The sequence below is a fragment of the Aplidium turbinatum genome, chromosome 1 (genome assembly GCF_918807975.1).
Source record: "Aplidium turbinatum chromosome 1, kaAplTurb1.1, whole genome shotgun sequence".
Classification (NCBI taxonomy): Eukaryota; Metazoa; Chordata; class Ascidiacea; order Aplousobranchia; family Polyclinidae; genus Aplidium; species Aplidium turbinatum.
Genome location: NC_137472.1, coordinates 17,736,330 through 17,752,656, shown reverse-complemented (window position 1 = coordinate 17,752,656; position 16,327 = coordinate 17,736,330). Strand labels below are relative to the sequence as shown.

General features: G+C 37.5%; 1 protein-coding gene across 4 annotated transcripts; it reads left to right on the top strand.

The window, feature by feature from the left end:
• The first annotated feature begins 581 nt into the window (after positions 1-581).
• On the top strand, positions 582-15,604 carry LOC145769269 (uncharacterized). 4 transcript variants are annotated; one of them, XM_082580862.1, is made up of 17 exons: positions 582-723; positions 2,725-2,915; positions 4,246-4,292; positions 4,726-4,900; positions 5,368-5,610; positions 6,048-6,092; positions 6,484-6,633; positions 7,289-7,407; positions 8,991-9,070; positions 9,543-9,638; positions 10,409-10,512; positions 10,884-10,990; positions 11,412-11,507; positions 12,130-12,292; positions 12,628-12,697; positions 13,018-13,143; positions 15,385-15,604. In XM_082580862.1, the coding sequence occupies exons 2-17, from the start codon at positions 2,743-2,745 to the stop codon at positions 15,520-15,522; spliced, it is 1,932 nt and encodes a 643-aa protein (XP_082436988.1). In that variant the 5' UTR covers positions 582-723; positions 2,725-2,742; the 3' UTR covers positions 15,523-15,604. The 4 variants fall into 4 exon arrangements, with proteins under 4 accessions (XP_082436988.1, XP_082436995.1, XP_082436981.1 ...); XM_082580869.1 differs by lacking the exon at positions 582-723 and adding an exon at positions 761-834; XM_082580855.1 differs by lacking the exon at positions 582-723 and adding an exon at positions 1,670-1,779.
• Positions 15,605-16,327: the final 723 nt, after the last annotated feature.

Below are 16,327 nucleotides of genomic sequence, written 5' to 3'. Positions count from 1 at the left end.
AGCACTGACTTTTCTATTAAGCTCGAGTGCAGTAGGCCTACGCTGCATTTAAGCAAGTGGTTCAGCATTTTTGCAGTTCATCCGTTTCAATGCTGACTGTAGGCTACCAACAGCACTGCACAACTTTCTTTAATTTGAAAAAGAACAGCACGTTTAATGCTCTATCAACTACCTTCCCCGTTCCAGTGTCGTAAAAAAAAAACAATCGCTGCAAGCCTTTACATACCTCCGTTTTCGGTATCATTGCATTTTCCTCAATGCCTTTACCCTTCTTTGACTACGCTCCTGATCATAACTATATTATTTAGAAAATATTACGACGTCGGTTTAACACTGCTTCAAACTAATGACAGCCTACATGTCCAATTACTGCTTGCAGTTGTTTGTTGTGTTGAATTTTTGATCACAGTGCATAATATTTCTTGTTGCAACGGGCGCAAAATGATACCTAACTGTTATTTACTCATTTAAAAAAAAAAATTGTACTCTTTATCCACCACTTGAGGGCTATGAAAAAGTTGGACTGAGTCTGAAGACTGCAGGTTGATGTTGCATAGCAACTTTTGAAGCCAACTACTATGTGAATACCTGAAAATTACCTTCACTAATGCAGTAGGAGCGCAGTGCATTTGATTATACGTTCAGGGCAGCGACATAAAAAAATTATATTCAAAGATTAAACAATGTAGGAGTATCCTCTCCGATTGCCCTGCAGTTTTTGAGGTACTAGCCTACCTCAGTACGGTAGTCCATTTTTTTTTATTTCTTAAAGTTAGCTTACATTTCGGGACAGACAGAAAACTTCATATGGAGTAGCTTACTGTACTTTAAATTGTAAGTGAAATTATATCGTAAAAAGATCTATAACTATCTTTTAAAAGACACTAATACTGCTACTCTATGGGGGAAAGTAAAAAAGTGGTGATACAGCTAAACCTTACTTTTTTTACATGAGACAGATATATATTTAATGTTCAAGGCAGGTTGTGGAAAGCCAGCTCAGGGAAGTTTTATTTTGATGACAGAATAGTCGAAGCTGAACAAGTGTACTCGAACGTATTTAACGAACAGGAATTTTGCCTTGACCAGTAGAAAATCTTGACAATGGCAAGCTAATGATATATCCTGGTCATATTTTTCTGCACCAACAACATCCACTAGTTTCTTATTTTGCCTACATAATTACCAGTAGGCTATAGCCTAGTTATCTAATTTACCTACTTGTAATTTACTATAAAGTAAACATTCTAAAGTTATAGATTAATGAAACGTATACGGTATCTATTTCTGTTTTAGTACATTTATGCTATTCAATTTATTTGTTATTGTCAAAATGCACAAAGAAAAACAGTGTACCGTAACAACAATCACGCAGAAACATAATTATCAAAAAAAGAGGTGGCAAAATCCCACTGGTTTAAACTATTGTTCCAGAGGCTCATTTGCCTTGAGCGCTCATTCAGATCTGCTTACTGTACTGGCTTTAGGCAAAATTTGTTGTGTGCTTGCGCCTTGCTTAATTTTTACTTGCGCCTTCACCTGGAGGAAAGGCAACACTCTTTACTTTTCTTCAGTTTAATGCAATGTTGCATTCTATCCGGATGATTGCAACTTTATGTTCAATAATTTGGTGGTGTGAAAATCTATTTTTAATCTCAGTTTAATAAACAGGATAAAGCATATTAAAGACAATTTAAAATGGCCTTTTTGAAATGCAATTGTACTGCGTCATTTTGCACCGCGTTGTTTTCTCAGGCAGTGATTGTAAATTTAAAGTTGGTGAGTCACTGTTGTTGATTATTATCAAAGGCCAAACTTTTATCTGAGCTAGGTGTTTTTTCAGGCGGGAGTGGCATGGGCGGATCATGCTGCCTTTGTAGCTTTTGCTGCATTTCTTGTGTTATGATCTTGTAAACACAGTTCTTGGTAGTACACATGTCGTCGTTCCATAGTGGGTAATCTTGTAGCCGGTACCTTGCCACAACGGCAAGTTTTAAACCACACATATTTTTTTCGCATTGATAATCAGAAATAAAAACAAAGCTATAGTAAATAATGTTTTGTACCTAAGGGAACGTTCAAATATTACGTAACGCTTTTTTTCCGAATTTTTGACCCCCCCCCTCCCCCATGTAACGCCAACGTAACGCTTTTTTCAATCCCCCCCTCCCCCATGTAACGCTTTTTTACTACGAATTCAGCACAAAAAACTACCATTCCGTACTTGAAAGCGTTACTTAACGTTTTGCTTGAACCCCCTCCCCTCCGATGTTACGCTAACGTAATGCTTTGCATAAACCCCCCTCCCCCTCGAAGGCGTCACGTAATATTTGAACGTTCCCTAACCAACATTTAAGCAGTGAGATGGTGCAGTGGATAAGGCGCTCGCTTTCCAATCATGTAATCCTGGTTTGACTCTCAGCTTAAGCTGGTTGTTGAAAAACACCACTCATCTCTATCCAGGGTGTAATAAATTGGGTAGGCTTAGTTGTTGAGTGAAATGCAGCCAAGAGAAAGAAATTAGCCATCCTACTTTTGTTAGTGTCGAAGGCTTAGTATAATGAGAACCTTATCTTCTCATCCCCCGATGCTTGGATTCTAGTATGTAACTTACCTACCAACATTTAGTAAAATCTTTTTGGCAAGATAGGATACTAAAAGTTAATTATTTTATAATATGAATATTACAATCATTTTCATTTACACTGCATTTTTTTATTGCAGATATTGTTGTTTACTAAGATGCACTTTTATGATCCAATCAATCTGATGAAACCTGCATCAGCAACCATACCAGAATTATCGACTTGCGGGCTACAAATTTGCTCACATCCGAAATGTTGGGAAGGCACAAAACGGTTTGAAAGGGAACTTCACCAAAACAAACCATTGCCTAAAATTTCAAAAAAATCCAGGTGACGAATCAAATCATTGATTGTGACGAATCACAATCAATCATTGTGATATTTTTGTTGGGAACAAATAAAACTTTGACTTTGTAAATAAAAGTACAAACAAAATAAACTTGACTTTAGATAACATTCTTTTCACCTGATTCAAAAACCATCAAACAGATATCACACAGTTAAGTGGTAGGCTGATCATTATGTGATGAGCTTTACTCAAAGTGTTCCAGTCTTCCGTTAGTTACTGTAAATATAACATGTTTGTCTACAGGATGCAAATGTCTAATTTGATTACTCGTGTGGCTTTCCAATTAAATCAGCGCTTTGTACTCTTCATCTCAGTTACATTCTTGCGTTCTTTTCTTAGTATTAATTCTGTGGCATTTTACATATCTTCAGGTGAATTGACTACAATTACTACACTTCAACTTATTTTGCCTTTCTTTGCCTTATTCTGTCTTTTGTTACATACAAGTCTGTTAAAAATACAATGCAAAGTAACTGTGGAGAATTTTGCAACTTTCAAACCAGACTGCATCCCCAGATTGTTTTAGACTGGATTTTTGTTGTCAGTAGGCTATGAAATTGCTACCGGGACCTCAGTTGTTAAATCTTTTGCAAAAGATATTAAAAAAACATGATTATTTTAATTTTTTTATATAATTTTGCTTATCGTGTAATAGGCTTTTGTCTGCTTTGTTGTTGTTCAAATGTATAAAACTAAATGGCAACACTTTGGCGTATTTTTTCACAAGAGCAACAATTTTTCGCAAGTATTGCATTATTATTTTGTTTTTGTGATTAACTTTTAATGTTTGCTTTGCTTGTTGTGAATTGATCCATAGGTCTGATCCAAACAAATCGTAAAAATAATTTTATCAAACTCGATGGTGTCAATAAGTAGTGTATGTTCAATGCGTATGTTCATTGTATGTTCAATGAACCATGTAAGCAAAGGAAGTCGAGTAACGTAATCAGAATTGACATATTTAAGTTTATTATAGTAGCCTAACATACCTAGTAAACTTAAATAAACCGATTTATTGAAACAAAATTAAATAAGCTGTTACTACAATATACTTAAACATGTTAAATCTGATCAAGTTATATGGCTTTGTATGCCTATGGTTCAACAAGACAAATTCTTTACCAAAGCTCTATTGTTGCTAATGTTTGAATATTGTTATTTAGTTTTTATTTTCTTATGTTTAACCACTATACTATCCTTTTAATGTTTATGGTTTATTGTTTCAATTTTGTTAATTGATTTTGTTTGACGTTTCTTCGATAGTATTTGATTGAACCAGCCTGTTCTTACATTTTTCTTCCGAATTTTCAGATTTAAAGAAGACAAAGTCATTTATGAAGAAAGGGACAACACATTTGGTGTGTAGTTATGGTTTATTTTTCTTCTTCCGTAATAGTCACAAAACTTTAATCCTCAGCCAAGTGTGCTTTGTGAACCACATTTCTATTCTTTAGAACTTCCTCTAGACCAGTGATCATCCTGATAGTGTATTGGATGAAAACATTGAAAACAAAATTCTAGAATTTTCAAATAATTTCAGTATCAACAACCCTACTTTTGCATAACACGAAGACTACTAATTACAGAGCTTAGAGGATTTCTTCCATTCCATGCACTAAACCGTCCATTTCATGCAAGATGATTTCATACCGATGTTAAAGTTTTTTTTCTTTGCTATCTCATGGCATGCTCTATTGTGGAATGCTATGTTGTGTAGGTATTTTATTTATAGGCCGAGAAGGGTCGGTTTGTAAAGCAATCAAAATAAATTTACTGCTTTTAACATGACAGATGGAATTCCTGTCATGACAATTGTTAATATGCTCGATGACTACGGCTACAGTGAACAAGAAAGGTTATCTTCCGCGTCGTCAGATAGAAATCAATCAAAAAGGTTTCCTACCCCTGATCTACCAGCTGATGGGTTTGAACTTATAACTAAGTTGCAACTTCAATCCTTGAACAAGTGAGATTTGTCAGCCACAAAAGTGTACACTGTACAACAAACTACTTATTTATTTTTGTATTTATATTCTCCCGATGTTATAATAAAAATTCCAGAAAGCAATCTTCTTCAATTGCCTTGTCTGAGCCTGGCATTGACTGCCTCAGATGAATATTACTTCCGAAAGAAACACTTTGATCAACATGCAAAATTAAAATTGGAAAAAGCTAAATAGAAATTTAAAAAGTTTATTTGTTTAGAAACTTTTTCGAACTGGTATTCGGTTAGTTTTGAAACGTTCCTATAAAAATTGTTGTATTTTACTACCAGTGCATATTGACGTATTAAACATCAGTTTCAAAAAGAAGATCACGTGTTCAGACAAGGAATAATTTCAAACTTGCATAGGTAGGCTACATGGTCTTTACCAGCCTATTCAAAGTTACAGAAGGTCACCATTATCGTTCACGTCACCTTTTTTGTTACAGCGAAGTCAGCAACGGAATAACTCCCGCCCCAGCAAATACACCTTTGCAAAGCTCTCATGGATTTGCTGATGGCTCTCATCCTTCTGAAGATTCCAATTCTCAGGATCCTGTATATCTTCCTAACAAACGTGTACCGCCACACTCTGTCTACAGAATCTTACCTCACAGCATCAACAACATAAAATTGGACGCTCGTAAACTACAACCAAAGAAGGTTTACGTTTGGAAGGCGAATAATTCCAGGTATGTCTGGGAAACGTGTTAACAAGTTTTAAGTTCATATGGAGAAGCTAGTTTTTTTTACAATGAGTATTGGTAAAGTATTAAACTGTGGCGAATTAGGCAAACCAAGCAAACAGATGACCAACCTAACCCTTGCTGTTGCTAAAGAAATTGCATTCGGATTAAATGCCCACTCATAAAGTTCATGATGACAATTATAACTTTTAGAAAATGGTCATTAATAAACGATTGCGTTTTGGATTATTAAGCATCAGCCTACTTAACTGTCATAACTCTATTTAGTTACATTTATTAGCTGAAGGGATTTTGTTTGCTTCTAACGCCATGTTTTGAAGATGAGCTCTGAACTGAATAGCTGTTGACTGCATATAAGCTTACTACACCTGCAGTTTAAACTTGGTTTGTAAAACTTTTTTTTTTCTGTATTACTGGTCTAGCGCGCAACGCCGAATCCTGCCAAATCCACAGGATATCTCAGACAAGTGAGTGATCGATTTTGGTTAATGAATGAAAAGTACTGGTTGGCTGTTTAACTTGATTGAGATCTTGTGGGTTACAAAATTTCTTTGTTTTCTTGAAATCCATTTTTTGGTCATAAAGAAAAACTACTTCAGAGTCTAAAATAAAATTCTTTTAGTGAAGTTCAACGGTTTATGCGAATGCCATAGAAATGCAATTTGCGAACTGGTATAACATAGCCTATTCTCAACTAAAGTCTTTGATCAGCTTTAACGTGTACAATAGAGTACCGTACGTGCTAACAATTTGTGGACTTTTATCTTGAAGTGTTTTGAGAGTTTCAATACACCAATCCTTTTTTGTCCATAATGTTGGGAGAAATTAGTTTTTTTAAAAGGGTTTTTCTCCTGTCAGAAAACCTACCCCGGCATCAAACATTATATTACCTGTCGATATCTTACCTGAGAAGATCAACGAAAGTCAATGGCGAAAGAAAAAACTCAAGAAATCTACAAAAACACAGACCATCGGCTTACAATCGCTTAGCTTCGATCACCCTTTCAGGTAGGGCTGGTAGGCAAACAGCAAGCGTGATATATTTTTTTATTTTTGTTCTTAGTTTTTTTTTTTTCAATGATTTAAGGAAAGATATAGCATTGCCCAAGCAGCAAAATTCATCATTTTATATTGATTCTACGCCTGTAGACGTTAAATCAATGCAAAAATGGCAGGTTTTGTTGTGAGGTGGTATAGAGTTCATTTTATTGTATCACAGATATTCAAAACCGCCACGTTAGCTCAGTGGTTAAGCGCCCGACTCACGATCACGCGGCGCTGGTTCGGCTCTTGGGGCGTGCGCTTAAGCATTTCAGCACTGCTCTCTTTTAAGCGGCACTAGTGGATGGAATAATTTACCGGCAACAACATTTCAACAATCGGAAACTTCACTCTTCCAATCTCGGTAACCGGCCTTAAGTCAAAAGCCTCTACAAGTATGCGAAACTACCAGGAATAACCTGTCAAGGCTTCTTTAGTCCGAGGATAAAGAATCAAAACCAAGCAATCAACTTAGTTAACATGTTTTATTTACGCGAAAAAATATACATATATAAGTAAATGATTAAAAAAAGTCCATCCATCTTCAATGTCAATGTTTTTTGAAGAGCCCATGCCATCTTACTCCATTTTCTGTTGCAATTATGTATAAATAAATTGATAGGAAACTCGGAAAAGACGGCAAGCCTTTGAAATTTAGTTCCTTCAAGTCATCAGATGCCAACACTGCTGAAGCGCTAAGTGCACTGCATGCAATTGAAAAGTTACGTCATGTATCTGTTGGTGAGTGACGTCAAGCTAGGTTTACCCAAAGATCAAATCAACTGTTTTATACTTTGATTCAAGGTCTGCAGACGTTAAGTTCAAAAAGGGTTAATTTTCTGTCTGGCTTATATCTTCAAACCACAGCTGTTAAAGAATCTGTTTTTGAGGGGATCAGGTGTAATTCCTGGCCGTTTCATAGCTCCGGCTTTTAACTTACTCGAACAAACTGCGCTCTTGTTCTTCTTAAGTAGACGTGCAAGTATAGAGTAGGTAAGCTAATTTAGTAGTCCAGGCGCTGCTTTGTAAACCCATAGCAGTCGTAGAGGATACTGCTTCATCGGCCACAGACAAATACCGTAGCTAGTAAATTTATCAAGGAAGAAATTATATCATTGTATTATTTTTGCTATTAACGTGTCCGGAACGAAAAAGAGAATGCTAGCTACAACAGTCGATATACCAACATGCTAATGAACAGAGGTGAGCACCCGCTACTTTTAAAGTAGCGCGCTACCCGCTACCGCTACTTGGACCAAAATAGCGCGCGCAACCGCTAACTACTACCAATTTACAAAAGTAGCGCGCTACCCGCTACCGCTGGTCGGACCAAAGTAGCGCGCGCTACCATTACTTCTTCCGCTACTTTTGTCTAAAATGACCCTAGGAAATATTTTTCAAGTCCCTAGCTATGCAAAAATGACCTTGAAAACGAATGTTATCATTTGTTTACAATACACTGTCATTTTAACGTCGTTATAGAAAACACTTTCTAAGGGAAATTTATTGTTACGCATCTTTCAAAAACACGAGCATTTCAAAATGAGAGTCACTAAGTCCTGCCCGCTTTGGCTTAAGCACATCTTTTCCAACAGAGAAAAGTCTCTTCACCGCAGCACTGGAAGGAAGATGGATGTTGTATTTAATGAACAGATGTTTTAACTCGATATTCGAAAAGCTCAAGGACTTGCTCCTGTCCGAAAAAAAGGCGTCCACAATTGCTGTTTCCTTCTTCACCGACGTTTCATGGGATGTCGCCAATTATCGATTTCATAGCTTGATCGCAGGACCTTTGCTCCACACCAGAAAACGATATTTCCAAAAGACCGAAACTTTGCAACCAAACCGATTATATAGGCTATATAATATAGCTGCTTGACCACGCCAGTGTTGTCAAAAAAAACGAGTATTTTTTTCACTTTAAATTAAAAAGTAGCGGGTAGCGGGAATGCGACTGAAAAAAGTAGCGCCTCTCCCGCTACCGCTACTTTGGAAAAAATAGTGCCGCTACTGCAGCCTTTACTCCAACTAAAAAGTAGCGCCGCTGCCGCTACTTTTACCAAAGAAATAGCGCCGCTAGTAGCGGCGCTACTGCCCACCTCTGCTAATGAACGGCAAAGGTTTAAGACGTTTCTAAATACTTGTTCAGTTTATGTAGTACGATTATGTCCAGCTATCATGGCCACAAAGCCTAAATGCCTTCCTTAACTGGGTGACATTTAACCTTTGATTTACTGATGGTGTTTTTCTGTAATGAGAGCATCATCACAACTCAGAAGGGTTTCTATTGACTTTTGCTATATCTTTACCTGTTTTGTTTGCAGAGGTTTTGCTTCGAGTAATTAAAATGGCGTTGCGGAATAAAGTGCTCTCTTCCCAGCAAGCAATCTTACTATTACGTCAGGTAGACAACAACAGCAAAAGTCTTTTTTTATTCTATCTGTAAAGAGAAATGCATTTACTCATCCCACAAAATATCAATGTCTTTAAATTGTACCTTCCCATCACACTTAATTTGTTTGTTTGCGGCATGTTCGTGCACATAAAACCTATATACTGGATCGTCGACCGATAGGTCTACGGTTCAATTCCCCAGATGAGTGATTATTGTTTTATTCCAAGAAACACTTCTTGTTAAACCAACGGCGAGGTCCGAAATTAAGAGGAAAAAAAGCGACAGTTGCTCACGTTCTAAACCATTAGATCAAATCTGTAACTTTTTGCTGAAAGTTCTCAGAGCTGCTTTAATTTCTAAAACGCTAGACGCAGCTCCACTAAAACTACATTCACTCTCAGAATTTGAAGCGAATTGTGTAGGAACCAAAATTTGAAAACAAATTAACTCTATTTTACCTGGCGATTTTTATTTTGTTCAGGTCACAGGGCAAACCTACGCAGTACCTGCTACTCTGCCCGACAAAGATCAAAAAGAGGCTGACAGTTCTTCCTCGTTGTTACCAAAAACCATATCGGTAATAATATGCAAAGCAATGTCATTTATTAGTAAACCACCACAGTTTCGAGACTGAGTTGATCAAGCGGTTGGCTCCCAGCAACTACCCAGACAGCAAATCAGTCATGTTTTACATTGATTCAACGTCTGCTGACGTTGAATCAATGTAAAACATGACTGATTTGCTGTCTGGGTAGGATTTTTCTTTACCTTACTGAAACTCCTAACTGTTAGTAAGGTCTAATAAAACCTTTCTAACTGTTGCTGCTTGATTAGCAACGCATCCTATACTGTTAGAAAGGCATAACAGACTTATTTTTGCGTATTAATGGTAGCAGTCATGTTATTCCAACTAGGCGCTGAAGCTAGTGGACTGTGTTGCTATTAATCACTGTCAGATTTGCACTTCCACCTGGCCCACCATTCATTTCCACGATACAGAGAAATCTGTACCACGATTCGGCAAGACTTCAACAAAACGAACACATAAATGAACCAGAACAACCCAAGACGTCCAAAGCCCATCGAAGTGCTTGCTTGAGGGTTGTCACAATTGTTGTGCTGCATCAAGCTGCTAGCGTATCGTTACTTTTACCCCCAAGCCCCATTTCCACCCTATTTGCAAGGAATGAATTCATCACTCTAACTTAGGCAGTTCAATTCGCCCTAATAGCGCGTATATACCGAAACCATATACCACTTCGTCAAGCAATCTTAAACTGTGTATTTGGGAAACTTTTCCATCTACTGTTGTTATCACGTGATAACTGAAGCCATTTTGCATTTCAGGTTTGCCAACCAAGTGCCGCATGTCCCGACAAGCTGGCCAGCAAAACAACTCCTCTTTCTGTGTATAAGTTAGACATACAGCCAGCAGTTGCAGAAATAAAAAGGTGCTTACAGTGATTCATAAATGCTTGCCCAGCTGCTATAGTAAAATTCACACTTTTCACAATAATTCAAGGTCTGCCACCTCTGCAGAGGTTGAATCAATGTGAAAATGATGAATTTTTCGATTTGCCTGAAATTTAAATGTGAAATTGAAGACTCAGAGTGATATACGATCTTTTGTTTTTAAAGAAAAGAAGGTTTTGATGCTTCACAGCATCGTATTATTCGCCATCGTCTTGTGTTACAGCAACTGATTGTCAATAATTTGATTATTATAGAAAAGAATAGAGGCTATGTTACTGATATTAACTCGATTGTGAGTTGCACAAAGCTTGCTCAGCTGTAACAGGGTTTCCACGTTCCTTTTTTTTAGAAAACTACCACCTAATTCTACTCAACCCATCCAGGAAAAAAAAAAAACTGACGGTATTGTTCAAAACACACCGGAACGAGTGATTCGCCCAATCCTTAAATCTAGAGGTAGGACACGAGCTGACGTGTTGTAGCCTACTGACATTTTTTGCGATTTTCTATATGTTGTATATTTATTTATTTATTCTTTATAGCTTGGAAGCTTCATCAGCTGGTGCCGAATGTCTTGGAAATGAACTGAGTTGATCCTGATGATTTAATAAATAAAATACTTGCCTGGCGGTGAATTAAACACGCCGTGGTGTCTTTGAGAACGCAGTTCAAAAGCATACTTCAAAATTGCACCATAAATTATAATCTTCTAAAAACTATCTTTACTTTCATCACCTAGTTGAGACAGTGATATCCATATGTTATTACTTTGTAAACAAATCAGTATTTACCTGGTTTGTCTCACTAAGATCAACACATCTAGGTTCAATCTAGGCCTACCACTCAACATTAATTTTATGTTTTATTTTTATGGCAGTTGGGCTAATTGGACCTTCGACAGACGATGTTGTAGTGCGAACTCCCCCAGCAAGACCCTTCCATTACTTAAAAAACAGTCAAGACATGGGACTGCGTAAGTGGAGTAGTGGTTTGTCGTAACAGAAACGTTAAACTTGCATTACCGTACGTGTTACATGTTGTTAAGGAATTTTAATCAGCCAGCTTTGAAGGTAGCCTACAAACTGGCTTATTCTTAGTTTTGTCGTATCAAAGCTTATGCAAAGGTGGGACGTTGAAGCTTTGCGTGGACTAAACAGGAAAGATAAGAAGTCACCTTTGTTGTCCTAGTTCAAGCATATCATCCACTTAGTGCCTTGCCAAACTTAACAAAGTGCTTTCAACGTATGTGATCAGTGATGACCCCTGACAGTGATCATCTTCAGTTACGGTTTACACTGATTGTAAACCCACCCGCTGCCAAGGTTTTTTTTTAAACCAGACTTTAGGTTCTCTTCATCAGAGGTGAGCGACAGGATTGTCATAAGCGTGCTTAAGCTTTCTTCTATGTGTTGTGAATTGTATGTTCTTGTGGTGTAAGCTTATTGTGTAAGTGTAGCCTATTATTATGGAATGTGATTGATAAATGAAGTTATTTATATTTTTCTATCTCACCTGACTGCAAAAACTTGCCCCAAAAGCTCAAAAATCTAATGAAAGTGACACGAGAAGAACTTACTGAGATATTCACTCCATAGATCCTATCCCCACCCCTCCACCTTCCAGTCCATCGACCGAGAGAGACTCACAATACAATGAGGTTTTTGGGGGCTCAACAATGGTAGTGAACCTCTCTAACCCAATGTCTCCATGCACAGAACGACGCCTTTCAGGAGGCTCACTTTTGTCTTGGAGAAAAAGGTACATGTAGAAAATATTTTGCAGAAATGTACGAAAAGAGGTTTACTTATTCGAAATTATGTAACTTGGATTTTTTCGCTACGTTTCACGTGTAGCCCAACCTGAAGGCTTAGGTATACTTTGCTGTTATTTCAAGTGCAAGTTGCTTCATTTCACAAAGCTAATATTTAAGATCTTGTAAAAGGAACTTTTTCCATTTGCTATCAACGTGACAGTACTTGCAGTTAGCTGTGGCTGAAAACTCTTTGCCGATTTTGTTTTTCACTGAATGTTGTCAGCTATCGCGTGTGCTGCCCTGCAGTATTACTCAATGACTTGACCACTTGCACATTCAGCTTGACGTCGAATGGAAATCAAACTGATAGAAAAGCTCCGTCTTCTTCCAAGTCCACAATGTGGCCCCAGGTAAGTTAATCTGCAACCTGACTTTTCGCCTTCTCTGTTTTTTCACAATTTCAGGCTATGCTCATTTATTAAAGACAATTAGATTAATTTCCCCTGTCACCACAAACAAAATTTTGAATGGCCCACGCGTAGAAGTCGTAACTTCCATTTATAGTTGTCTTAAGCTCACCGGAGGCCTAAAAATGGATTAAAACTTCCACGCTGACTAAGCTCTAACTTTGCATTGCAGCTTACTTAATAAAAACTAAAAAAAACGTGTAGGCCTAGACTATGCTGGTGCAATGGCAAAGAATGTGGTTGATTTTAAAATATTTATATAGGTTGATGAGAATGATTACATGGCAACCGGAGGCGAATTTCCTGATTCGAGCGAAGATTTCATGGATTTCCACAATAGAGGAATACCCGAAGGAGTTGACGTCAAACTACCGGCCTTGCAGGAAACTGTAAGTTCAAGGAAGAAGTTGATAGCCACTTAAACATGACAATTCCCTGTAAGACCCGATGACACCGCCTACCAATCAAAACATGTTTAAGTGACTACTGTGCTATTGTGACCCTTCTAGCATTCAGCCAGAGAGTTAATCCTGCTTTGAACTTTGTTTGGTAGGTACCCTTTGACCGCCACCAAAAATTTACCCTACCGTCACGCATGAGTGATCACGAGTTTGTTGGCCTTAAATACCTCATGTATGAATCCCCCCTCAATAACCTTCACATGAATGTCAAAGAGCAATTCTTTTTCTTTTCAAAAATGTAAAAAGATTATTTTATACAATTATATTAATTAATTTTTGACCTCGCAAAGTTATCTGCATTTCTTTTCATACTTTTCTCACTTCAACCCCAAATATAAGCTAAATTTTCAGCTCTTTTGGTGTTGAAATTTAATAAAATGTTTGAAATATTATCGGCAACACTGAAAAAACAGTTTCTAGCGCGACGGTAACGCTCTCTCGTCTGAAGCGAGCGCGAAAAATCCAAGCAAAAATTTTTGTCCAAGTTTGGCAGTAAAAATCTCAAAAAGTCTAAATACAAACCATATTTTTTTAATATATATTTTACTTCTCCATTGCTTTATCTTTGATTTAAAAGGTCAACGAGCATCAACGATGCCACCGTTTGCAAGATGTTGTGGTTTTTAGACTTGCACTCAAATATGAGTGCTGGCGGTCAAAGGGTTAATTACAGAAGAAAAAAGAGTTATGGTTTGGGTGGGAATCGAACACACGTCATCGGAATGATTACCACCGCCTTATTCCTGTACAGTTCACAGTTTACGCCAAGCTGTGGACGACCAAACGTTGACTTAAGTTACTATATATCAGAAATGTTTTCTCTGTTTTCCCTGCAACTTCTGATTGGTTGAAATGCTGTAACTTTTGATTGGTCCAATGATTCATTTATCGTAAAAAACGTTTTACGTTTAAGTTCTTACCCCCAAATGTAAAAATCATTGAGCAATAGGAAATTAGGCCAAGTAAATTTGAATCACATTAGGCCAGTGGTTCCCAATCTTTTTAGGCCTACGGCACCCTTCAGAAGAGAAAATATTCTGTGGCACCCCGTGGCAAACCAACGATTTTCACCTCAAAAGTACCAGGTTGTTGGAATACACCTTTAACCGTTTCATTCCAAAGGCCTTCAAAAATTATATTCATAGCTTTTCTGCTTGACTTTCAGCTGTAATGCAATGTAGAGAAAAGTAGACAAGTTCGCTTTTTGTGCGTGCCCTTAGAAAAGGCAATTAACTGTCCTCCCCGTTACCGCAGTGGTTAAGCGCCCGACTCAAGATGAAGTGGCGCTGATTTGCTTTTTATGTTTAACAGCGTTAAAAATCCTTGCTCACACAAGTAAGTAGCCAAGTGGGGAATATCAGCAAAGAATTCAAAACAACATCAGCTACAACAGGGTTGTTCACACTCATCTTCGTCTAACTGCTCGCACCTTGTGGGCAATCCTTGAGCCTTGACAGGTGTCTGTGACATAATAATACCACAAGGATTGCATCACGAAGAGAAATCAGTAGGAAAATCGTTACACACGTGTCGTTCACTCACAGTCACATATAAGCTTGCTGGCAAAGCTGTGGATTCCGTATTGTTGCATCACAATAACGCAAATTCAGCAAAATGTAAGCCTACGCACTATTCTCAATCAACACACATTTTTCTCTGGTATATAAGATGTCAAACAATAGCAACACATGAAAACTTGCCATCTAAGTGCCCCTAGAAATTTCATTGTGATCCCCTGGGGGTTTGCAAACCCCCAGGTTAAGAACCCATCCCTTAGACTTAGAGTATTGCAAATAGCACCCCGGTTGGGAATCACTGCATTAGGTTAATAGCTTGAATTCGGCTAGTAGACTATGTTTTGAATTAAGTTTTTGTCAAGTTTGGTGGCTACCTGTTGGCCCATGCGTTTCTTTTGGGTTATAGTCTAGCAGGCTAGTCTTGGCGTTTGTGAACAATTATTTAGCTATTGCTTTCTTAGCTCAGATAAGCCAATATACCAAAAAACTTCTTTCATGAAAAACTGTAAATAAGCAACTGCCTTTAGTACCTTACTTCCTTCTCGTTAACATCTTGTCAATGCAAAGAAATGCTTTGCTCAGCTATTTAACAATGTAACTTATTTATTGCAACATTGTCTCTGACTGGAGCCGATGTTGTTGGATTTTTCAGGCTGCGTCTGGAGTAGAAACTACCGAAAGCGAAGAAGCTTCTCCCGTGCCTCCACCCCCCTCGCCAGAACTTCACCAAATGATCAATAAGATTTCAGGAAAAGAAGAAAACGCCGAAACAGTCAAAGCCATTTCATGAAGCCAAAATAACTATAAGTTATAGAAAGTTATGTTATTGATAAAAAGCGTCTAACGAAAATAAATTAAGTTTTTAATGCGCAGATTGTGCTACGGTATTTATTTTGCAGCTCATGTTCTGCAAAATCTAAAACAAATTCAGAAATATAGTCGAAGCTACAGCATAAGAAACAATCTTGGTAGCTAAGTTAGGATTGGAAATTATAACCCGGGTAAACAGTAGATACTACTAGATAGCCCACAAAGCTTTAGTGATGCCTGATTGCCAATGATAAAAAAATTATAGGCTTATGTAATCCGCGGCAAGCTGGCCAGATGAGAATTGCGGTGTCCGAGGTTTACTCCACCACGGCCTACTAGAACACGGCCAAATATGTTGCTATTTGAGAAATTTTCTAAGAGTTTTAATTGTTACAATCATAGCCATGACAAACCTGTCATTTTCTCACAGAAGTATGTAAAATAAGCAATATTTGCATCTAGACATATTTTGGCTTGTTTTGGCGAAGATTAGATATGTAGCCTACGTTAAGCACAATTTATGCAATAATAATGTAAAATATGTAAGACTTTCCAACCGCATTCTGGAGGTAGTCTCATAATACAGTCGTTAGGTTTTTTGTATAGCAGGGTCTTTCACCAAAAGACTTATTTTTCTTGCAAAATTAAACTTGGCGAAAAACAAAACAAACTAAAATTTAAATTGGCATATCAAATGAACAGCTTACAACATAGAATTCACAAAAAATCCTTGATATTTTAATGAAAGATGCAATTGCACCAAACGATACTACCTCCAGGGTACA